The sequence below is a fragment of the Augochlora pura genome, chromosome 10, assembly GCF_028453695.1.
Source record: "Augochlora pura isolate Apur16 chromosome 10, APUR_v2.2.1, whole genome shotgun sequence".
Classification (NCBI taxonomy): domain Eukaryota; kingdom Metazoa; phylum Arthropoda; class Insecta; order Hymenoptera; family Halictidae; genus Augochlora; species Augochlora pura.
In genome coordinates this window covers 34489525-34515171 of record NC_135781.1, presented here as the reverse complement: position 1 = coordinate 34515171, position 25647 = coordinate 34489525, and the positions used below count along the sequence as shown (strand labels likewise).

At 46.7% G+C, this 25647-nt stretch overlaps 2 protein-coding genes across 2 annotated transcripts in view; one reads left to right on the top strand and one right to left on the bottom strand.

The window, feature by feature from the left end:
* Nucleotides 1-13885, top strand: part of LOC144475545 (protein Skeletor, isoforms B/C) — a 37802-nt gene extending 23917 nt beyond the window's left edge. Inside the window, exons 4-11 of the mRNA XM_078191542.1 lie at nt 10134-10372; nt 10744-10924; nt 11178-11198; nt 11632-12004; nt 12117-12437; nt 12544-12667; nt 12909-13203; nt 13411-13885. Coding sequence (XP_078047668.1) covers nt 10134-10372; nt 10744-10924; nt 11178-11198; nt 11632-12004; nt 12117-12437; nt 12544-12667; nt 12909-13203; nt 13411-13530 — 1674 coding nt within the window. The 3' untranslated portion in view covers nt 13531-13885. The remainder of the gene's footprint in view (nt 1-10133; nt 10373-10743; nt 10925-11177; nt 11199-11631; nt 12005-12116; nt 12438-12543; nt 12668-12908; nt 13204-13410) is intronic.
* A 7312-nt stretch (nt 13886-21197) lies between these two features.
* Nup107 (nuclear pore complex protein Nup107) lies at nt 21198-25350 on the bottom strand. Its single transcript, XM_078192665.1, has 7 exons — nt 24720-25350; nt 24173-24663; nt 23861-24068; nt 22937-23790; nt 22548-22865; nt 22231-22476; nt 21198-22144 (listed from the first exon to the last, which is right to left on the bottom strand). The coding sequence occupies exons 1-7, from the start codon at nt 25237-25239 to the stop codon at nt 22043-22045; spliced, it is 2739 nt and encodes a 912-aa protein (XP_078048791.1). The 5' UTR covers nt 25240-25350; the 3' UTR covers nt 21198-22042.
* Nucleotides 25351-25647: the final 297 nt, after the last annotated feature.

Genomic DNA, 25647 nt, shown 5'->3' with positions numbered 1-25647 from the left:
ACGAGAAAGTTTTTCCAGTAGCGAACATTGTTGCGAGCGATATCGAAAGAATCTGTCACCGGTTACACGGGGTCGTTGCGACGGACAAGCGATGTCGAGCAACGCGGCGATGACACGAGCAACAGCTCTCGTATAAATCGTTTGCATTGACAGTATTTATTGTGCTGGAACGGCGAATGTTTTCCAGTCACGTTGAAGGTTGAAGCACTCCTCCGCAAAACATTCCATGTCGTACCGATTCGCTCTTTCCTGCCGGTCGACGCTAATCGCCGATCATCGGAAACCAGTAATATCGTCTACAAATATTTCATCGATAACACGTCCAACCGTGCCCGCATCCGTGATAAAGCCAAATAGGGTTGGGGAGGCGAGCGCGTGGCAAAATATTTTCTATATCCCGGAACCCGGAGAAATATTTCTATTAATTCGCGTCTCGACCAGCCTGTCGACATTTCGGAAATGCCCTCTATTAAATCCAAGTTACGAACCACGCCTTCGACCTGTTCGCCAAAACAAGAATGCAAATCTGAAGGTATCGATGCGGCTACCGAATAAACTATAAAACGACGTTCTTCTTCGATATTGTTAATAATTATTTGGACGAATCTTTGAGAATTGTAGAAAATGATTGCGATCATTTTCCTCGATCTTGTTCGCAATGGTAAAGGCAGCTGCAGACCGCCGAAGAAGAGGGAAAATGGCAGGTTCGTTTACCAAATTAAAGGCTGTCCGTAAAGTTAAAAATTGCATTCTCGTTTTCAATAAACGTGCTAGCTGGGCCGGCACAGGTACGGGATGGAAAAAGTTGTTGGAGCAGGTTGTCCGGTCGTTGAACCGGCCGATCGAAGTTCGAGATGACTGATATTCGTCCATCGGTCGGCCAGATTTATTCCAAGCGACAACGGTGTCCGGATACCGCGTTACTTCTGTAACGCGAAGTTGTAAGTCGGGAATTGGATCGGGCCCATCGCTAGCCCTGGGCTAAGATTGTTGCGCATGGGCAGAGAGCAGCTCGCCGGGTCGATGTTGGCCGGGGCTGGCTGACTGGCTGCCGGCTGCTACCCCGAGGATGCTCTCCCCTTTCTCTTCTCCTCTATCTTCCCACCCTTCTGGCCTCTGTCCTCCCCCGCAGTCCCGCTTTAACCTTCCTCTGTCTCGGTTTCGCTTCCTCTTCCCTCCAAAATTCTTGCCTCATCCTTCTCCCTCGTCTCGTCCGTCCGCCACTCTCCTCCTCCTCTGTCCTCCTCTGTTCTCTTTGCCACGGTTTCGCGCGCTCGCTTCCGCTTCCAGCTTTTGTAGCAATGTATCCGCAGTCGTCTGGCCACCCCATTCTTCGGGATCATTTTTCCAAAAATTCCTCCACCCCTCCCTTCTCTCTCTCCTCCGTACTCCGTTCTCCGTTCTCCAACCTCGATGACCCTTCGCCCGTTTCGACGCGCTCCGCGATTTTCGGCGACTTCCACTTCCTCTGCTTTTGTCGTTTTTATTCGACAATCCTGAACAGACTTCCTGCGGCTCGGTTGCTTTGTCGCCCGTCCAAAGGGACGCCATTTTGCTGCGAGCCGGCCGATGGCCACGGGGAAATCGCCGGAGGACCGTGGCGCTCTTCGATCGGAAACCAAGCAACTTGGCTCCTTTAGTTTCAAGGTGGCCAATAATCAGGCTCCGATTTTTTGTTGTTGCCGCGAAGCCGCGTAAAATCTCTCTACCGTCGCGAAGAAAATTGCCGCGACTCAGACTACTCTAATTAATCGTCGCGAAAGCTTTCCGCTGCAAAATAAATCGTGCATCGAGAGTCGAGCTCTGGAAAATGGTGGACTTTCACCCAACCTCGCCGAGGAACAAAATGATTGCAACGAATGCGGAGGATCGTGGAAAAGTCGGGGCTGCGCGGCATAACGAACTGAACAACGGCGCGTGGTCCGCCATTTTGAAGCGACCGCGAAACGACGCACACATTTCCGAGCGGCGGTCGCGGTACATCGGATGCATCGGGTTGCATTGGGTTGCATCGGGTTGAATCTGGTGTAGGAGGGTGCGCACACAGAGTGCAAGGGCGTAGCTGGCGGCAGGCCAAAACTCTATGAAATTACCCTCGGAAAAAAACGGCGCGGCGTCGGCGTCGGCGTCGCGACGCCGACCATTGAGACGATAAAGTGTCGCTCGGGCTGGCCATCGCACCGAATCCGTTCCGGTGTCGCGTTTTAGATGCGTTATCGGCTCGGGAAACGTGGTAGCCGCGTAGCTAAACGAGGGGCACGCTCCAAAGTTAACGCATCGCGTATCGATAGTTCCATGGCTATCGAATCGACGAGGAAATCAATTAAAATTATCTAATGCTTGATACAACAGCGAACGAAATGTTGCAAAGAAGATGATAGAACGAAATTGCTTCTTTCGAAATAACAGCAACGAGAACTGGAGAATCCTCGTGATTCGGTGATAGAGCGGAGGACACGAGAATTCTGGTGCTCTGTTTGCAACGTGTTAACAGGAATACGTATAAAACCTCGAGGATCCACCGAGTTTTTCTGGTCCGAGCGAAACTCGCCGAGAAGGGTGGAAGCCTAGAAAAGTAGGGGCTAGAAGGTCGGCGGACGGTTGTCTCCCATCCCCCAAGGGGTACCATATGAACGGTAGCTGCGTAGCCAGCATTCGGATACACATAAGTGGTCGAGTACACACGAGTCGACGTGGAAATGAAATAGCAAGCGAAGTGGTTGGCCGGCAATGCTGCGGAAAAAGGAACACGTCGACGTTCACCTGCAGACAGAGGGACACACGGGGGGGCGAGGGGGCAGCAGAGAGGACGATAGCGAGGGAAACGAGGCAAAGTGGAGCGAAGTTAGCATCGCGCGTCTGACCACCAGCGTATTTCAGCAAAAGTTATCATTTTTCGTTGCCCAGTTAGCCCTCTCCTACCCAACCCCGACGTTCATCCGCTCCCCCACCTCAGCCCCCTTCTCGCCCTGATTCGCCGACCGTATTTCTTTCGCGTCTCGCTCGAAATTCTTCCTCCGGCCCCCCTCCGACGGTGTCTATTCTTCCGGTTTTCTCTGTTTCAACTTCTGCTTCTATCTTTCCCTCTTGTCTCCATTTTTCACCCTACTCGTTTTATACGATTTTCTTCTACTTGTAGCTGGTCCCTGTCTCTCTTTCTCTCCGAATGTCTTCGTTTTATGCGGCTTCTCGACCGCGGCGCGTCTCTCTCTCTCTCTCTCTCTCGATTTCTCCTTCTAGCCGGGTGCTCTCTGTCCCTGTTCCTCGTCGGAACCCTTCTACCGCTCTTGCTCTTGCTCTTGCTCCCTCTCTTCCTCGCGGTCCTCTCTTTCCCGCCGATCCTCGGCCCGGCCGGTGACTTCTCTTTCGCACCCTCTGTCATCCGTTTTCCCCTCTATATATCGTCCTCGCTCCCGACACGCCGATTGGACGAGAGCCCGCGAAAGTTCCAGGTACCCCGGAGGACCGCCCACGCCGGTCCTCCTGCCGCCACCGACGCCGACGCCGATGCCGATGCCGGGAAAGTTTCGTCATTCGGTGCAGGACAGGGAATCCGACGGTGCTGATGCGGCGAGGCACACGCTCGACCCTCTCGTCTCTCTGTGTATACCTTCGGAATTGCGAGGCTCCTATTCAGAAATCGCGGTACACCGCCCCTCTCCCTCTCCCTCTTCATCTCCCTCTTCCTTTCCCTCTCTGGCTCTCTCGCTCTTTCTCTTTCCCTTTAACTCTGTCTTTATCTCTCTCTCCCTCTCCGATAACCCGTAATTAAAGCGCCAAGGTGAAGTCTCCGTCGACACACTCGAACTTTGAACTCGCGCTGTCGGTTTCTCGGATAGTCTTCCGGTGACAATGAACGCCCTAGTAACGTCTCTATGTAGGCGCATAGGCGCACGCTGGATCGGGTCCGAGGTCCGTGCCCGTTCGAGTTTCGGTCTGTCGAAGTTAATTTTCGACTTTGGGATCTCCGCGCAGAGCAATTGCTGCGAGCTCAGCGGAAAATCAGAATCACGTGCTCGAATAGCTTTTGTTATTCTACGACGATACGTGTCGCAGCTGTGTTGGGAAAGCGATCCAACGATTCGCGATCCGTTTTACCGATCCGAATCGCAGAGAGCGTGCCTACTCTGGAATTTTCCAAATCTGTTTGTTGTATGGTTCCCCATGGTCCCGCGCGTGATCCAGCGAAACGTTGATCGATAGGAGATCGGTGGTCGTCATTGGTAAATACCGGATCAGCGGGGACGAGGCGGCTGTCGGCAGAGGAGGTTGAAAGGCGCGGCGAGAGGATCCGTGTAATTAGCCCGGCGGAACGTATTTAACGGGAGCTTATCCCGGCTAGTATAAAGTTTCGGTTAAAAAAGTTCCATTAAATCCACCGTCTAAGATATAGAGGTATTACGGAGAGGGTGGCTCGTTTAATTTATCACCTACTTAAAGTCGAACGGACGGGCCCGATGTCGACGGTCCTCTCTCGCTCGGATTTCAAGCTCCTCGCAGCCAATTGCTTCCCTCTCGGACTACGGATTGGAATTTTACGAGAGGTTCGTAAAAATAAAAAAAGAACGCGATACGTCCTGACCTTGTCGATCACCCGGGGTACACGGCCGCTGTCGTTTCATCCGTAGACTCTTTGTTCGTTTTCCACGAGCTCGTGAAATTCTGCTAAAACGTTCGTCAGGTTTACCTTGGTAGAACACCGTCGACCAGCGTCTCGGAAAAATCAGTTGGATCCAGGATCATCGACAGCCAGCGCCGAGACACCGTTCAGATTCCGCGTTATCAATTTAATCGTCCGTTAGGAGCGGCGTTGGACGATAATCACGGCGGAGTACTACCGGCTGGCCCGGCAGCAATAAAGTGCAGCACAATGTGCTCCGGTCCGATGGCGAACAAGGATAAGGGGCGTTGCTATCGAGCCTAACGAGGCTCGATGTCTCAATTTCCGTAAGAACGTGCGCCTCGCAACGGGGGGTGACCAACGCCAAGGGGAACAACCGCCCCGGCTGGTTGGGGATGATACGGGGCTGATAAGGCGCTAAAATAATATACAGCCATGACCTGTCGGGAATCTCCACGACAACCGTGATCCCCGTCCTGCGTCCCACCAAACGAACGCGGTCGTTAGCGTCCCGTGCGGGGATAATCGCCGGGGGTTCGAAAGTAATCGGCAAACATGGAATAATAAGATGTGTGTGAGAGAGAGAGAGAGGCTCCGCGGCTCGGAAAAACGGAGACCAGATTCCTTTTTCATTAGAAAATTCCGCCGATAGCTCCTATCGATTTAACCTTGACACACGAGTGTTTCATTCGGACGAGTTTCATGCTCCGCTATCGTTCCTACAACTGGTGTGTAACCAAGCTACTACCTGACCCTTCGACCAGTCGCGATACGACCGATTACTCAATTTTTACTTTCCCGATAGCTGAAACTATCGTCACGTGTCCATAAGGAATCTTTCGATACGCTTCGTTATCGAAACGTGTACAGTTACTCCAATTAATATTCGGAGAGCTTTTAAAACGGTCCGATTGCATTTTTTAAATTTTCGTTATAGACTAGGATAGAAATTCAATTTTACGATTGTTATAAAACGATACGCGTCGGTCGCTTTTCTGGCTCGGCAATTCTAGCGTTGCGAAGAAAGAAGCAGATCGACTAAAAGCATTGTACGAAAGCTGGTGTACAAGCGATTAGATTCCTCGTTCGTTCCTGATTGCGTAGTCCTGGCTGTTCCCCCTGCAACGGGATTGTTTCTTGATGCTATCTCCGATTCTCCAGTTTGTTAGGGGGATTTATTTGATTGAATATCGACTGCTCGGCCAGCCGCCTGCACCGTAACGAGAGTATATCGATATCGGCCGTATCGCGTCCGTCCACGGGGACCAGACCCCCATCAATTGCGTCCGGGGTCCTGCGTGGATCTTAATCCTGATTGACGTCGCGTCGACGCAGTCACGTTCCAATTTTTCCCTGAAAAGGCTCGCGGCAAATCCGGGAAACTCTACTTCGAAAACCTGATCTGGGACGTAACCTTCGCCTCGTCGGTTCTCGACTTTTATCGAAATTTTTACTCGCACGGTAGACCGACTCTTTTAAGCGACATCGAACCCCTGGAAATTTATAGAAAAGAATGCGAATTAATCAATTGAAACTAGTGGCACCTGCAACGAGGATTTTATTGGTCGGTCGTATCGTAAAGTCTGTGAAGTGTAATGTATTTTAGTTTAAACAAAAAGATTATAGATAAGAAAAGTCCAGGAAAAAGATATCGAATCCTTAAATTCCTCCGACGTTTTTTAGTTGCGCATTTGAACTATTCGATTCCGCGTTAAATGTATAAAATGTCTACTAGCTCGCGGTCCCGATTTCCAGCTTTTGCGTCAAGTATTTTGCGAATGGTAGAATCTCGGGGAGGAAGCAACTCCAGCTCGAAGTACGAGATTCGGTGGTTTCGGAGAAGTCCAGAAGAATGTTCGAGAGACTGGAAACGAGGAGATAGGTATTGGTGCACACGGTAGACGGACCCACGAGTCGCATAATGGGACCCGATGCGAATCGAAATCCGGGCTTACGAGATAAACAGTCTATTAGGGGCTGCAGCAACCCCCTATGAAACTTGGGTCTGCGTATAACGACCAGATCAAAGGTATCGAATTGACGAGGAACCCTCGCGACTACCGCATCCCGGGTTTATAAACCGTCTTCGTCGCGCAGGATCAAGCTCGTGGCACAAAGCGACCCGTTTCTCACGGTAAGTTCGCGATTTCCATTAAACCCCCGGCCGCCGTTTTCCGCGTCGAAGGCTCGCGTCTTGCTAATTATTTTTCCAACCCCCGTTTCTAATCAACCAGAGCCTCTCGGCTTATTATCTCGGCGACACAGCGCGTTCGGCTTCTTTGACTTTTCGACTGTCGAAAGTTTCCTCGAGCTAATAAAGCGCTCCGCAAATTACCAGCCATACCGCGCGCAGCTGTCGTTCCTCCTGCAATTAATGTCGAAAGTATCGTGAATTCCGGCGGTCGGTAATTTCCGCGAGAGCAATGTCCGACAGATCCGCGAGGGGCCCACCAAGGTTGCGTAGCACCGATCTCGAGGGATTTTCTGAGACTCGAGCGCGCGAGGATCGTCGGAAAAATCGCACGAGGATCGGAGATTAAACGATAAGCGATCGGTGGGGGATTGAATTCGCCGGGATCCAATGTGGAAACTGTCAGACACGGACCCTCGAGTCTCTTGCTCGGCGTGGAGGACCAATTTTGAGTGCATCGTGCCCACTCAAAACACCATTAAGCTCGAGTCCCAGTTCATTGGTACCCAACATCTCCGGCTCCGTTGCGTTCGTATGAAGTTGGCGCACGTACACGGCCACGTAAACGCACACGCGTGCGGGAACGCCGGCCCGCGGAGGGTGGATATGATTGACGAGCCCTTAAACGAAATGGGATTAATGCGCGTGCAAATTTCGAACCCTCGGGAGAACGCCGAGCCACGGCTCGCTGATAATGATTATTATTAACGACGGAATTAGCATTCGACGACCGGCGGGCTCGCTGGGCTCGCGGGGCTCGCGGGGCTCGCGGGGCTCGCGGGGCTCGAAGGGTGGCTGCTCTTCGAAGCTGCTCCGAGCGCTCCTCCCTCGAAAACACCCAACTATTTTACGATCGGCATTCGAGAAACTCGACCGAAGAATGCAAGATATTTTCTAGCTACGGAACAATCGGCTGAACTCTTTCAGTGTTGCGAAACTTTCAAAGTAGAAGTCGTCTGAAATGCCGAGGCTGATTTTCATCGGAGCAAGCCTCCGCGAGCAGCTGAAATTGGTACATTGTGTGAAGAAGGTAGTCGGAATTTGCAACGAAAATATAAACCGTTTTATTTATTCGTCGTAATTGATCAGAAAGGGTCTTACCCCAGCTGATTGACACCTGGTCTCTCAAGGTTTTGATGAAACAATTCGGTAGAGCATCGTTGCGATGCAAAATCCAGCAGGTCAAATTTAATCACGATTAATTCGCCGGATCGTAACGCGACGTTTATAAAAAAAAAAAAAAATGGTCATCGTTGATCCGTCGGCTGGAAGGCAGCAAAGTATCCTCGGAACAGTAATTTGCAAGTGGAGCCAGGGTTCGAGCTGTCGCCTTTGAAGCGGGTCGCGCCGGTTCGGTTAATGAAGAAGTTTTCTTGCGCCGGCGAGCTAGCCGACTTACCGGGAAAATTATTAATCGATCTTCCGGCGGAGCTAAAGTTCCGTTGACAAACATTTCTAAAGCCGGCGTCGCGTCGCGTCGCCTCCGCCTCTCTCGAGCATTTAAACACATTAACCCGCAGGAGATCCGTCTTCGCGGATTGCTACTCCGAAGGATAATGCGCTTCGGCGGAGGGAAATTAAATTCGAAAGCCGTGGGAACAATCTCGATCAACCGGGATCTATCGCGTGTCCGCCCCGAAAAATCCGAGCATTGCAATAACCATAGCGCGTTGTAGTTGCATTTGCTTTTGAAACTTTGTTACAAAAGTCTTGTTTCGAAAGTTTCGCTTCTGAAACAAGACATTTCATCGGATAATCGCCGAGAGATTGTTCTTGATTTTTTCCGAGTTCGAATGTGTTCCATCGCGTTTCGTAATCGACGAGCAACGAGTCGCGAGAGGACGAGAAGGAAAATAATAATGTAACGAGCCGAGTGACCCTGATATGGAAACTTATATCGCCGGTTCAAGGTATCGGCCTGTATCGATTCCTTTGTAGACAAAAGTCTGGGTGTCGGATCCAAAGAACATCTCGAAACGGGCGGAATCAGGCCACGTATACAGTAGCCTTGAGCGGAATATCGAAGACGTCGAAGATATTCACCGACTTTCCAATCTTCGACTCTTGGCACAGTTTTTCGAGGGGCGAAGTGGCGCGGACCGAGGGGGAGGCCGATGAAAAAGACAATAGAAAAATAGGAAGCGAGTTAATCGGCCCGACATCGTGTACACGTTGCTCGCCCAGAATCATTAATCCGATTCGACGAGGAAAGAGAGCTCTCGTTCACCGCTAAGAATCAAATTCATCAGTTTAACCCCTTTATTCCGTGGTTCAAGCACATCCTATAATAAAAATGGCGAAACGTCTACCGAGATATACTGATATTCCGTCGCGTCAGTCATATAAAACAACAGATTTCAGTCACTTTTAGAATTCGGTGGTTCGTTTTACATACATTTGTTCCGATCGTTACCAGATGCCATTAATCGATTGCGATTTTCGACCGCGATTCCTAAAGGTGATCGATCGGTGTACGATTTCAGGGAGTCGGCGAGATTAGCTCGTTTCGCTCGGCATATTTTCAAGAAGTTTATCGGAGCCTCGTGCTGCGAGCGCAATAAGAAAGCAGCGCGAGGGGCGGAAGCAAGTGTATAAAACTGTATCGTAAGCGAATAGATTTGTCCGGGGTTTCGGAATGAGTTGAGAAATCGTTGGGAACGTTGAATTTTCTCCCATAAAACGCTCCCCTGGGGGTAAGAGAGTAGATCACCCTGTATAGAGGGTGGAATCCGTTTCTCGGATTTTACGAGGTCCCGCTCGAGATCTTTCTCTTTTTTACTTTCACCGTCCTCTGTCCTCCATTCGCCTCTCTCTCTCTCTTTCTCTTCCTTTTTTATTTCACCGTCTCCCTCTCGTCGCCAGTTCCACCCCGTCTTACTTATTCAGACGTTTGACGGAACTGAGAATATAAACGACCTCAAACCAGCCACCCTTTCGGTACGTCAGCTTCAACAGGGGGTAAGCGATGATAGATCGACTTTTTCGACGGCGAGGGTGTAAATATGTGGTCTCTGAAAGATAGACTGATGAGACGGTTCCCGTTCGAAAGCACGGAAATCGCACACCTTTTCGCTCCTAGATGGGAAAGCTTCGTCTGTCATCGACCCCGACTGTCCGCACGCTTTCATTCTCGACGCAAGGATGCTCCTTTGCTAATCGCGACATTCTCAAAGACGTTGATAATCGCGGTAAATGCGAAATTGCGAATTTATTCGACGATTCTATCCGGAAAGCGGGCCAGCTTTCGAAAGCTGGCAAAGAATACGTGATAGGAGTGGTTTCGAAGCGATTCGAGTGCATCGAGATTCTGTTTGATTTCAGATGAGCGTGAGCAGCGTGCCTATCCCGCAGAATATAACGATACCGAAGGTCAGAATGCTGGCGGAATTCTCGAGGTTGGCTCACGGACTCCGTAGCGGGAATATCTCCATCCTAGATAGCAAAACTTTCTACATACCGAATTTGCATTACGACGGGGCAGGCCCGGACGCTTACTTCTTGGTCGGGAACGGCACGGAGCCGCATCAATTCGGCACTAAAGTGCCCAACCAGGTTCAAAGGTACCGTTTTAATCCTTTCGCGAACCTCCGCGCGTTCCAGATTTGGTAACGAACCTCGCTGCTTATCTTCTGCAAATGAAATCAGTGTCGCTCAATCTGTCGCAGCGTTTCTGCTGCGAGAGGTAGGCTGTCTTTATTTCTGCCGCGTAAAATTGTCGACTTGTAAATAGACATTATTATTTCGTTATAATTTTCAGAAGTGTTAACATGATTTCGATGCAAAACAAAAATATTCTAATCGATACCGTCAACCGTGTTGTAGGACGGTTGTCTGTATCGTCGTTACCAAAATTGATTCGCAACTACTCGACTGATCGAGTGATTAGCACGTTCGAAAGGGTTTTGACGAACCGATGGCGTTCTTCTTGCAGTCTGAACAAGCTGGGACCGTATCAAGGCCAGGACATCGAGATAGTCCTGCCGGGTAACTTGACTGTGTATGACATAGACTGGCTGGCGGTGTATTGCGTGGAGTACAGGCACAATTTCGGGAATGTCATGATTCCAAACGACTTGGACGTTCCTCCGGCACTCGGTCAGACGAAGATCACGGTAACCGAAGCCCGAAATACTCTTTCGTACGCAACAAATTACAATCGATCTCCCTCCTCCCCCCCCCCCCTCTCTCACTCTCTGTCTTCCTCTCTCTCCCTCTTTCTCTCTCTCTCTCTTACTTTTTTTCTCTATCGCATGCTCATCCGACTCAAAATGTTTGATTGCAAGCTTAGCGATCTTATAATTATCAAGGCATCGTTTTGAATCATTGAAAAGTCTAATTAATCTCATATAATTTTACCGGGGATAGCCGCATTGGTGGTACAATCCTGTAAGTAACGCAAGAAAACAACACATACGCGCGCATACACACACGCTTTTCACTTAAATTTAACTCTCATTTCAATTGAACACATATTTATATATGTATATGTATAATATTTTACAATATGTCTAATTGTCTCGTACAAATTAGGTCGAGTCAGACGCAGGCCCAGCAATCTTTTGATAGTTGTAGCTTTTCTTAACAGAACAATGAGCGAACTCCTTCAACGTTTCAACAACAACATTTCACTCGTTCGACGGTTCTCTAGCTTGAAAACAACGGGTCCTCCTGCAAAAGATTCTTGATCAATCGAACGACGAATCGGTTCGATCGTAAGATTTCTGACTCGACCCGATGGACACGGTGTTGTCGTTGCTCGCCGTGCTGTTGTTTGCTGTTCGTTTAGCGTTTGAAGCGAGGTTTCTGGTTACGTTTTCAGACAAGCAGCACGTTGCCGCCGCTACCGTCGTCGGACGAGCAGACCGATTGCATCGAGATGCTGGATGGTCGGGTGCAGGTGCAGTGGGTGATCATGGGCGACGACATACAGATTAAGGTGTCGGGACGCATTCGCGAGGACCAGTACATCGCCTTCGGCCTGTCCGGCAGCGACGACAAGCCCGAGATGTTGGGAGGAGACGTGGTCGTGGTCGCTTACGACAACAGGACCGGCAAATTCATCGCCGAAGACTATTACATGTCCGGGTACGCGCAGTGCAACGGTCTGACGGGCGTGTGTCCCGACAAGCGAATAGGAGGCAGAAACGACGCCGTCTACGTGCACGGGGAGAGGAAGAATGGAATCACTAGAGGTGCGATACGTCTATCTGTCTATCCGACTATTCCCGGAGGGACTCCGATCCTTCGAATAATCGTTAACGGTAAGTCTACCTTTGAATTAAACGCCGTTATTGCACTTTTCAGTGACCTATAGGAGACCGTTGCAAACGAACGAGCCGGAGAGGGACAGAATGATCCCGAATGCGGAGACGAGCGTGATCGCAGCGATAGGACGCCTGAACACGAAAGGAGAGGCCAACGCTCACGATAGCTTCGACAAGACGACCGGGAACGTTCGTATCAATTTTGCGTCGAGGAACGTTCACAAGTGCACGAACTCTTTGTACAACGTGCCCGACATGTCCGATGTTACGCCCTGGCCACCGATGTCGATCACCAACGAAACCACGTTTAACGCTAGGATAGGACCTACCGGCGGGAATAGGGGATACTCGAGGATTACTGGTAACGATCGTCGAGAGATCCGTAAAAACAGTATTATCCGAACGGTTCTCCTACTCTTCGATTGTCAAATTTACAATCCTAAAATTGATAGACCGATTTATCGCAGGACTACCTTCCTGGGGCATCGCCTGGTACATCAACGATCTGCTGATCCCCGAGCTGACCGTCGAGAGGGGGAAAACCTACACGTTCATCGTAGAAGGCGGAAAAGATCCGACCAACATTGCCAGGCGAGTTAAAACTCCAAATTTTGAAGTTAATTGTTTCCAATTCGAATTGCTGATTCCGTACAGTGGACACCCATTTCCATTATCTTCTTCTGAGAGCACAGACGAGCGACTGCTCGAATATTCTAGAGATCGCTCGAAAGTGTTTTCTCTCGAATAGATCGAGGCCGTAAGCATCGGAATCGTTTTTTCTTTCGGAAGACAGTTCTGTTATCGAGCAGATTTTCGAACATGGTTGTTGCAGGTACCACCCTTTGTACATTACGGACAATAAGGAGGGTGGCTACGATCAGAAGAGCAACGTCGAAAAAACGGACCAGAAGGTGTACGCCGGGGTAAAGTTCGACGCCGAGGGCTACCCCTATCCGACCGCGGTTGGACGTTACTGCGAATGGGAGCATAAGACTGTCGACATGAGTCAGGAGATGGAGACGTTCGAGAACTTCTTCGAGACTTTGCAGCTGGTGTGCGATCAGGGCGAACCGGCCGAGCTCGTCTGGACCGTCGACGAGAACACTCCGGACGTGGTTTACTATCAGGTGCGCGAGAATATAATAATACTATAACACGTTTCATTAAATTTATTACAATGTATGCTTAAATTGGAAAATCTATTTGAACTTTGATATTTGCAGTGACAAGGATTAAAACGTCCTAGTCGCTATCTTTTGGAAATTGAATACAAAATTACACAAAGCGTAATTAAAATTAACTTAATTTTGAATAATTGATGTTTCTTTCACCAGTGTTACTCGCACAGGAACATGGGCTGGAAGATAAATGTAGTTGGTGGCGCCGCCACGACGCTACCGATGGCATGGATGATTGAATCGTTGGTTCTCAGCCTCTTGAATCTCTTCAGATGAATTCATTGACGACCGGGATGCGAGACAGAGATTCCCGCGAGAAAAGGGGGGTGGCAGAGGAATAATCGTGGCGCGGGGGTGGCGATGAGATAAGAGAAACAAACTGTGACGAGGGATACTCTTGCCTGACACGCAACAACGGTGATAACAAATTAACGAGAAACAACTAAGAAGGGGACGAGGAAAATATACGATAGAAGAAAAGAGGAAAAGAAGAAAAATATAGAAAAGGGAGAAAAAAATCGGAAATGCGATTACCAGCTCTGGGTTGATCAAACGATACAAGGTTGTAAGAAAGTACTTAGTTCGTAAGGTTTAATTTAACGGTAAGAAGATTAGCAGAATATTTTTAAGATCTATCAGATTCAATATTTCGTATTATATGATATACATATGTATATGTATATTTATACATACATATTATATATATACATATACAGATACATATAAATATATATATACATATATGCATATACGTGTGCATACGTATATGTATATGCGTGTACGTGTGCATACAACTGCATACGATACAATAACGATTAAGAAGTACGCATGTTTCAAGCGCACCGAGTGAAACCAGAATCCGAGAAGTGATTTTTAACGTTTAAGTACATTTTAAGGGACTGACATGGGGCGCGAGAGGAAGAAAACGAGAACGATGGAGGTTGCTGACAATAAACGGAATCAGGAACAGATCGAAAGTATTTGACAATAATGTCGTTCAGGGGTTGAGGGTAGGACGGGGCTGTCGATGTCATGATCGTCGGCGGAAAAACGGTATCGCATGCGGCCGAATTCGGGCCGCTTGTCGACGGTACGTGACGTACAATGTAAATTTTGCACAAAGCTACAGTCGAATATAATGTAACTTTAAAAATCGAGTAGCTATTAAGGTAAACATTTATATAAATGCTGTCGACTTGACAATAATACGTAGGGTAGCGTGAGAACGACAAGAGCGAGGGAATCGTTGAGTGAAACGAGAGAATCATGTACAACGCCGCGGATCTTGTAGCACACGGTACCGATCATAATTATATCGTTACAGTATTCGTTGGCCGGTTCAAAGTATTCGATCGCTATGCCTGGAAAATTAACCATGGCCAAACGAACCATCTCATGGATCGATGAACGTTCCAGCAGTCGGAATATTTATTTGCCGATTTTGATTTCACGGCATCGCGATTGCTTCTGCTCTAATGAAGATTTTAGAAAACCGCTGGCACTCTGGGATCGTACGAATCGTTCGAGCGATTATGCTTGGTACTGTGCGCGAGCCAAGGGTGACGCAATTGCGAACTATTCCCCTTGTACGTGTAACAATGCTATAATATGTACATACTATAGAGTGGACCTTCCTAAAACGGAATGAAAGTATAAAATGTGCCTTGGGTACAGATAATGAAACTTGTTTAATTACACGAATTAGGAGCCACTCGGACAGGCGATGCCCCTCGAGTACTTAGGAACTGGTCTGTTCGCGTAACAAATTTCAATAACGAACCGCGCGATTGGATCGCGTAAGAAGGTTATCGTAGAACCCGTGAGCTAGAGATGGGCACAGCGAAGAAACTATTTATATCTTCCGTTTGTTCGCGTGTATCATTACTTTGGACGACTCGATCCTTTGTTCGTAGAATCTGTGCCTTTATCTGAACTCCGGGCGCGATTCGATGATATCTGGTCAATGAGGTAAAGCAATATCTAAGAAATCATTAAAGTTCGTAGACAAGGGAATACTGTAATAAAAGGTTGATTCGAGGAAAGCGCGAGGAACGACGGACGTGCAACCAAGAAATCAGAGAAATACATAATCAATCCAGGAGGAAAGTGGAGGTCCGCGGATCTCTCTATCGAGAATTAGATTCTCGCTAACCTTTCGGTATGTCCAGATTCTAAGTGACGGGGTGTCCTCAAAATTTTCAGCAGCGAAAAATTCTTCGCAATTCCGATTGCTTATCGCACGAAGACCAGTCTGTATTTAACTACATATGCATACATAACATTACATTACACATAAATATATAAATATATATATACATACATATGTTAAACATACATGCATAAACATGAGGTACGTGTATGACATATAAAGGAGGAAGAACTTGGAAACTTATGCCATTTGCCGGCTAGCCACTGTACTCGTCGTTGACGGACGTTTCTTCTATCGTTACTTTTGCAAAACCGTGAAAAATTGAACCAGCAAACACGGAACAATTCGAAGCCAAAAAGCTCTACTATTCTAATTAATTTTGCATCTTTATGTCAATCTTCTTCCGAACGTCTTCTTTTACGGCAGGCTGAACATTTGAAACTCCAAATCAAAAGTCTTTAGACTTTGACCGAAGGATCGATCCTACGAGCGACGAGTACACTGTAGTCTATTCGAGACAGCTTCGGCATCACCCGTTAAACAAACTGAGCGATAATAAACGAAGACGGTTTGCTCGATGTCAGGATCTGACATCTGGATCCCGGTAAATCGGGGCTGGGACACTCGACGGCAATTCTCCAAGGGGATCGAACAACTGTTTTTCCTTGCACGCGTTTTAGGGTACGCGGTCGTTGGCGAGGGAACGTCCGGTTTATGTTTTCCGCTCCCCTGCACCCGATATTCCGGCAACCCCTCTTCCGCTTCCCTTTGGTCCGGTCTGCGTTCCGTTTCCTTTTCAAGGCGAGTCGCGGAGTTCTAGCACGTAAGCGGATTTAAACTCCTACTTCTGTAAATGACAATAACAAAGAGTTACCGACTTGTCGGTTTGGGCGCACGGGAGGGCGGCTCCCGCGGGATCGGGCGGACTGGTCGCGACTGGCTTTTTTACCAGTCAGTTTTTTCAAGAGAGTTCACTTTTAGGACAATAATCGTGTAAGGCGAAATCGTCGACGCTGTTCGGACAATAAATACCGAGATAATGTGTATATACATATATATACATATATGCATATGTATATGTATAACATATGTAATATCGATTAAATCTATTTGCATGATAGGAAAGAATTCTATATTTTTTCTCGGGCCGATCGTATTCGCTGGAGCGATCCCTCGGTCGCGAGGAGTCCGTGGATCGCTCGGGAATGATCACGGACGCGGCTCACCATTGCCCAGTTTTTAGATTAATCGGACAATAATTGTACTGAATTCCTTTGAGTACAAACGAGGCCGGAACGACGTAGCGCGCGGCCGGCGCAAAGTTTGTCGATGATACGGATCTCGAGGCTTGTAGGGCGAACCAAGAGATCTCTGTACGGATCAATTATTCGAGGTACAAGTGTACAAAGTAAAGGAAGGGGAGGGCTCGTGTATCCTTGATAAGCTATACTAATTGTAATACGAATGTACAGATATACAAACGTGGGAAAGGGGCTCGAGGATCGTAGGTAGTAACGTAAAGTTGTATATCTTTTTATCTCGTCCTATTTACCCTCTCTACCGTTTCGCTATCTTTCTCTGACTGTCTCTCGTTTTTCACTCTAGTAGGATAGTAAGCGACTAGACCATTCGCTCGGACCACCGCGGAGCAGCCCGGTTACAAGTCCCTCGTGTTGTTAGCAGTTAAGGAGCAAATAATAGCGTAATCGAGGAAAAAAGATACTTTGTTTTTGGTGTGAGCGATCGATGGACCCTGGATCCGAGATCCGGATTAGAATTTCGATTCTTTATTGTATGCTCGTATCGCACTGGTTTTCAAAGCGAATCGAGCCAATCGATTGTATATTCTGTTCTTCTCGTTCGCCTATAATTCCGTGAAATCAGTAATTCCTTTAAAAATCAGTACGAAAGCAGTGCCGTATAAATTTTTGTTCGGTAAAGAGAGTAGAAGATGCGCGCGATCCATCGATCGAAAGAAGACATGGGAGACGGGATGAGTGCGTGAGAGATCGACCGAGGCGCCGATCGACCTGGATCGGTGGTCCTCGGATCTTTGAGTGAATTTTTCCATTTTGTGTCCCGTGTAGTAGTGTAAGGTCCAGATAGCGTTTCATGTAAATTCCCTTGAACGTGCCGATCTTCAGGTCGCGCGAACAGATCCGAAGCAATTGAATATAATTCCGTGTTCTCGGCGCTTAAACCTCGGTCCAGCTGTTCAGATATCTGAACGAGAACGTTCCTCGTCGAGCCAGTGTCCTCTCTGCGGGCCAAAGCAGCTTCCTAAAATTAGAAAGTTATTAAATTAATTCTACGAGCTTCCGTAACGTCGCAAAAATTGGCCAAGGTTGTTAGAATGAGTTTCGATCGCTCGAAGCACCCATACGTTCTGCTTCTCCTAAAAAATTCCGAACGATTCTCGAGCAGTTCGGAGGCTCGATCTCGACTACACCATTCATATCGAATCGCTTCGACGCCGCAGACATATCCCCATCGAACATATCCCTATCTTAAGGTGTCCCCGGACGTCGAAACGTTCTCCGAACAGACGAACAGCGGCAGCTAATCAGGTGTTAATTAAGCGAACGAAAACAGAGAACCGCGCGACCTCTCGAGATCGGCGCGATTCCGATTTCCCCGGAAGGCCGTCTAAGGAATATTTCGGAAGATCGAAACATCGAGGTCGCTGCACGACGATCGTTTCGTTTCACGGCGAACGATCGCGAGAGACCGATCCTGTGGAATGTAGAACGAAGGATTCTCGGTTGATGGTGAATGTCTAGGAGATAATCCGCGTTCCCGCGGATGCGTCGATCAAATCGAACCGATTGTATAACACTGTCAATATGCATGTACGACGAAGATCGTCTCGTTTCAACGATAACCGTAGAGATACTCGGAGACTTTTAAACTGAATATCTTTCTGAATCTTGTCCTTGTGGTAAAATATATTTTCACACTTTACGAGCATGGCGTGGATGGCGAGTAGGGATTTGTCGTATCGGTGTGCTTCGGCTCCTTGCACCGGCAAACTCGGAGACGCAACACGAGAAGGCGACGAAAACTGTCGATCCTCCGAGCCACGCCATTATTATCCACAGAGAGATGCGTTTATCTCTTTCACTGTCGTTCGAACATCTCGACTATATTCGTTGTTTTAAATGGGGTCTACCGAAAAGTGCTGGCCGGCCAGCTTACGAGAACCATGTTTGCCAGATACATATTCTGAAACATCCTCGACCCCTCGTAACATGAATTTTTCCACTCGTTATATTCCCTGCACTGTTGGCGCTAATAAATTTATTGTCGGATTTGTGAAGCGAGTGGAAAAACGGTCGATGGACGGGCAGTACTTTTCAGGAGGCCGAACGCTTTCCTATTCGTAAACAGAAGCTTGAACTTGCGGAAACCTGCGTTGATAAGGTTCCAAGACTTCCTCTGTACAGCGTTTAATCGGGAGACGAGTGTATAGATGCGAACTCCAGCGGTGTCGACGTGGCGACAGAACGCTCGAAAGTGAAACCATGTACAAAACGGATACGATAAGTACTTATTTGTTACGATAGACCGTCCTGAGTTGCGTTTAAAGTGTCGAGGATGTATATTTTAAAGGACATCGCTGGAGCACACGCGCGGAAAATAGAAAGTAAACCGAAAGAAACAGGCCGGGGAGCTTTGAAACGTCGACGCTTCGATGACTTGCTGTGCTCTGGGAGAAAACTACGTCGGGTAGAGTTAGGTCGATTACACTCAATGTTGACCGGGAAAAGTAGATTTGGTCCGTTCGTGGTCGGACACGAGTGCGAGGAGCCGAAGGGGAGGAGTCCATGAGTACCATTTCCAAAATATCCGTAGATAAATCGTTTCCGAACACGCTGACGCGCCCATTAGCGAGTAGAAGGTATCCTGTAGCGAATAACTTAGTTGCGGTGAGCTAATAAAGAAACGATTGCGAGAAAATGTAGGGAAAAAGAAGGAAGAGAGGAGAAGGAAGTGTGCGTAATCGAATATAAAAATTTCATAACTATTACGGGAGAAAGTATCGGACAGAGAGGCAAAGATGAAAAGTCTGAGGGTCAAGGGGTGAGTTTACGGCGAATTTATCAAGCTCTCGCGGACTAAACGGCGAATAAGGAAAAAATAATAAATCGTAGTCATTTGTCGAGAACGATAAACAATTGTCAACCGTTTTTTTCAACGTTTACGTGTTAGACTAGGTTAATCAACAAGATAATTCTATTAATCGTGTACTCGTATTACTGTAAAAGTCAACACTCAATCGTCGGGATCCTTGTATGTTTGCGCGTGTGTCTGTCTGGTGTTTCCCGGTTCGAGAAGCCAATCGAGGAGAAACTAACGAGAAGATGCGCAAGACAAGAGATCGCGGTCGTCGCTCGTTCTCGGACCTCGGGAACCCAGCCGTCGACGATCCATCGATCGTTCGGCGGGATCGTGAACCTGCTGACTGCATACAAAGATGTATACGAGTTTGAATTACGACGTCGTTGCAGCATGCTGCGTTTCCGGTCACGTGTGTCTGTGTGAATTGTTGCACGTGTCGTCCTTTCCATTCCTCCTTGTTTTTTTTTTCGTTCGTCTTCGAACAACGATCTTCCCCGGATCAAGAAACGACGTTCAAGAAACTCGTTTCGCGAACTTGCGGGACGAGACGCCGGCTTCTTAGAAGCTATCTTTGTTTCCCTACTCGACTGCGACCGAAATGGAATCATTCGATCGATTGCACGCGATTCGGACACTTGCGAACGACGAATACAAAATATAATGTTCGGATGAAAATCGTATGAAAATTTGAAATCACTACCGGACGGACACTCGTCCGCGGGTGCTCGTGGACGATCGAATGGATTGTAAATCGATCGACAATCGTGTCGCAGTTTCGCGAAGCAAGTAGAAAATCGTCTATGAAACATAACGCGTTAACGTTGGATCCGGGGCTCTTAGGTTTCGCTTAAATATTCAAGATCCAAGCTCAAGTTTGAGTAAGATTTCAATAGCTTTTCTAAGTGACTAGAGTATGCGTGTCTCTGAGGTGTTTGTTCGACGATTTCCGTGAACATTGCCTGAAAACCCAATCGAACTCCCGTTGAACCGAGAGCCTTGAAGCAAAAGGAGGAGAGAGGCAGTTCAGGCGAACGCATCCCGAGAATGTGTTTCCTGTTTTCATTTCCCTGAGTTCCGAGCGTTTCCGTGAGTTGACGTTTAACTGGGATAATTGCGTGAGAGTCGATTAGAGTCGAGCGGACGAAGTTTCGGTCGTTTCCTTGATTTTCGGAACGGCAGCCAGCCGGTTTCCGCGAAACGTTGATTTCCTTGATATAGTCTATTGTAATGTGCACAGAACGGTAAACGTTCGCCGAAGAAGCGAACGTTCGCACTTTGTGGCGTCGAGACGATGATATCTCTGTCTTTCGAGAAACGAACGAGGGAAACGAGAACACGCATACGAATACGCATCAAAGCCGCACAGAGAGGGACGCGAGCGTGTGTCCTGCACATATTAAACGAAGCTCGAAGTTACGGTACGAGGTATAAACATAATATAATGGGGAAAAAGAATATAAAAAAGACTGCTCTCGCCAGCAAAAGCATCATTGAACCTCTGGGAAAATAGATAATTAGGAACGGGGACGCTCGTCGGACGGCGACCGCGCTCCATTCTTCGCCTAATCACAATTAGGAAACTAATTTTCACAAAAGGTTTAATTACGACACAAGAATAATAAATATTATAAAAACAGATTCATTGGTATTTTCCTGGTATAATTAAGAAACGATGACAACAGTATGAATGAAACAATTTATTTCCAAATAAGCACCTCGTCGAGTCGTCTCTGTACTGAATAGGTGTTTGAAATGTTCAATTTCAGTTTCTTTATAATTATTAAGCGGTCTTTAAAAATCGAGAATTGCGAGAACCCCGTTGCCGAAGAGCGGCCCCGTCAATTGAAACTCCAATGTACGCTACGCATCACGAACACCTTTGTTCTTCGCCTATCACGACTTTCTTTGAATACCTTCCAATGATTTAAATCGAAGTTTGTACGTGTTTATCCATTGTATGCGGACCCACGTCCGAAGGAGAACTATGTATGGCAAGAAATTAGCATGCGGTTGCTGTTAACAGTCGTGGAGTCGCGACGAATTAATTAATTCTCCAATGAGAAAGTATCTCAGGATAATTGTAATCGTTCATTGTCTCCCCCATCGCTCTGACCCTCCTCCTATTCCTACACCTAAACCTGAGTTTTCGTTTTCTCTGCGAATGTTTCTCCGCGCGTTTTGAATCTACAGCTTCGACAGCGCTACATTTATTAACGATTGGGTAAAAAGGAGCATCTAAGTAATCATGAGGTATATAATATATTATGATTATGAATTATTGAACATTGTATCAAATTTTATATTCACTTCTTGTGGTTGACAATAAACTGGTTTTATAAAAAAGATAGACGCGATTTTGTACAGGGTGCTCGCGACGTCCCGATTCGCCAAAGAATAACAGTCTCCTTGTCCCATGTACAATTCGATAAAAGAAGATACGGACTATTTTAGCTGAGCCCCGATCCGAATCTTGTTCTGTACACTTTTTGAATTGGCATTCCTACAATTTCTCTACGAGCTTCATTTCGGGTAGCCCCAAGGATCCTTCTTCTGATCCATCAGAATCAAAGAAGACTCGCAGATCTTTTTAAACACCTCGCGCAACTTATTCTTCTGGAACACCTAAAATATACGGAAAATTATTAATTCGACTTGTCAAATTATCGTTGAAGTCTGCGACGCAGACTTTATCTCGTAAGATTAAAGACCTTGTAAAGTTGGTGCTGTTTCGAGGCAAGGATATCCGCTAGCTGAATACATCCAGCATGTTCATTCATCTCGGTCATCACCGAATGCAGAAGAAGCGTGATTTTCGGGATACAAAGTTGCCGTAGCTTCTCCATTTCTTTCTCTCGTGACTCTTCTTCCGGTGTACATGGTCCATTGTTGTTTGTGTCTACTAGCCAACCACCGTCGGGGAACAACAGAACGTTGAACAGTAATTGTTTAACAGCCTGCGGAAAAATAGTTGATTTAATTTTTCAGTTTTGTAAGGCATTTTTATTTGTCCTTTCATCTCACAGACCTTTGTATGATGTTGCATCGTGCACTTCCACCTTTCCATTTCCACGTTGTACTGTGCTTTCTTGTGCTCGTACGCAACTTTCTCGGTGAAGGTGGCATATGGAGTTAATTCCTCCAGAGGGATGGGTTTCCCATGATGATAATGAGAGAACCACTCCGCGAAACCCTCCTGAGCGTCCAAGTAAGTCTTGTAACACAAGTATTCTCGAATCGCCGAAGAGGCTCTTTTCGATAAATTGTTTGTAATCGTAAGATTAGTTAGGGTACCCTCCATCGTTGGATACTCGGACATGACAGACTCGATCGAGTCTGCCGGAATCTTGAAAGAAATTCGTGTTGATTTTAATTGTATTGAAGAACACGCTAAACCGCTTAGATCTGTTTGTATACCTTATTAAATGCTTTCCGTGCGGCATCGATCCTTTCATTCATTAAAAAGTATCTTATGAGAGCATTGGTCTGCCATAACGCCTCCTCTCGCTGGCTTTGGTAGAATATTAACCAGTCCAATGCATTGATCTTCTCCAGATCAGCCCTAGTTATAGTGCCCTTCAGGTCGTCAGTGTCGACGTCCGTGTCTTTCGAACGTATGCGCTCTACTACCAATTTCGTGATCGCTTCGACATTCAAGTTGGCGTCCTCCGCTGCAGTTAGGCACTTTTTGCGCTGTTCATACTCCCTTATATTCTCCAAGTAGAACGCGTAATTGGTCACCTGAGACTCTTGAGGTAGCATGGCAGTGTAAAAAGCGATTAGAATTGGGTCGTCCATTTCGATCAAAACGTGGACGTAAGCCATCAAAACCTTATCGCCGACTTTGTCGTTCACATTCTTCCCGATTTGTCGGAAAAAGAATATCAGGTGAGCCAAGAAGCGCAGAAAATGCGGATCGCAGATCTTTAGATCAATCATACTTTCTATCTCCTCCATTAATTTTGGGATTTCATCCAGTATCAAAAACTTTTGGATCATATGATCCGGTACGTTCGCTTGTGTACGGATAATTGGATTCTTTGACGCGTGTAGATCCTTAAAAACGTCCTCCAAAGAAAGCTCGTTCTTCCAATAGTCTGCAGGCATGAGCGTGAAGCTTTTCACCACGAGATCCCTTATTTCTCTTTCCACTTTAATGTCCAACAACGTCTTCATGTGGGCCCAGAGCGCGTCTTGCCAGGAGGTCGCGACTTGCAGCATTTGTTGCGTGTTTCCGCAAAGGCTTGCGTAAACGGCGCGATAAAACTGACCTAAATTGGAGCTATGTAAATTTCATTGATTTCTCGTGAAATTGATCGATTAGGAGATAGCAATAATTACCTATGCGCTTATCCTGGGAGAGTTCCCACGCGCACAACTTCCAAAGACTTCTATTCGGATTCCCTTCGATCGGTAATTTAGTGTCGGTTAATGGATTTTTATAATTGGGATCCTGATACGGTATCCAACCTAACAAACATGCGGCTCTCCAAGGTTGACCACAGTGTTCTGCGAGCGCTTGCGCCTTAGCCAGTCGTCCGCAGCGTACCTGTTGCATAAAATATCTCCGTTTTACATTAACAATTCGCGAAAATGTTCTCGTTTAATCCTCATTCCAGTTTTTGCTTATTCTTCCATCAAAGAACCTTATACCTCTATGAACATTCTTTTTTCAAGTCTTGCATCATCTTCCCTGTCCAGATCATGAAGAGGTTTACCTTCTCTGATTGGAGCATCTGGATCTAAGGACGATATCAACGGTCTAGACGAACGAAATGCAAGCAATTCTTTATCTTTGTATGTGAGCAATTGTTGCACCGTGTTCTCCCATGCAAGCGTTTTATCAGTAAACTGTTCCGTGGAAGGAAATTTGTCTGCCTGATCCAAGGCATTCTTTTCAAGCCAATCAATGATCAACTGATATTCTCTTATGTATCTTTCCATCTTGAATAAGTTGTCTATTACAGTTTTTTCGGAAATATAAGTGTCAATGCTATCCGTATCATCTTCCATCGGCGTAGGAAAGTTAAGGCTGTTTATTCTATTCTGGTACAGACAATAAACAAGCCTCCACGTGTTTCTTTCATTTTCTAAAGCAATTTCTTCCTCCGATGCTTCCATGGTTTCCACTTTTGCTTGCATACCTAAAACAGAGAAATTATTAATACACGACTCGTCAAGAATGTAAAAATTTGTATACCTCTCATTATGTCCAAAGTATCCGTGCAATTCTGTATAAAATCCGCAATAATATCGAACACTTGGGTTTCTGAAAAGTTCATCTGTATACTATGTAGGAAATCATAATATAATTTAGACATAATATCCTTCCATGGTTGCTTTGCTTTCAGTATCACGCCAGTCGCGCTGCTGTCTTCCATCATTTCCCTTATAGTGAGCTCATTCTTTTCGGACGCTAGCATTATATCGTGTAACTCGTGTGGTGCTATGGTTATGGAGCTGTCTATGTCCAGCATATCGTAGCATTTCATCATTTTCGAGCTCAGATAAGATTTGTTCGATATTTTCGGGCTATTGGTATTGTCCAATTGTTGCGAGTCATCCAAGTCTTTCCGTAAATGACTATTCTGTAATAATATTCTCCTCGGAGTCTTGCTTTTCCCGCTTAACCTTAAAAACGATTTTCGGTGGGCATTCTCCTGATTATAAATTTGAATGGACCGATCTAAATTTTCGTTGGTATCATTTATAGTATCCATTGTTGGAATTAATATTTCGAACTCAATCAATGCGTAACTAACACTACACGTTTTCTTCGTCGAATCACTGTTTACGAAAGCACGACGAGTTCGAGCACCATTGACAGTCACGCCGCCAGTTTTCGAATTATGCCACGGTCACGGAACGACAGTTGGGAAACTCTTGCATTCTCGCAGCGCCCGCTCATTTGCAACTACAGGTAAGCAAATTTAAATTTTCAATATCTGAGCGTCATTATTCCTAAATGGTAATGGATTTGTTGTAAAGTATCCTCTTCCAGCTTCAATTTGAGCTCATGAAAATTGAAAACTGTCAACGAACAGGCATTAAAATAGTTTTTTTATTCGTATGCAAAGAGAGAAGCATGGACGGTGATAGTGGCGCCCTTTACTGACAAAATTACGAAG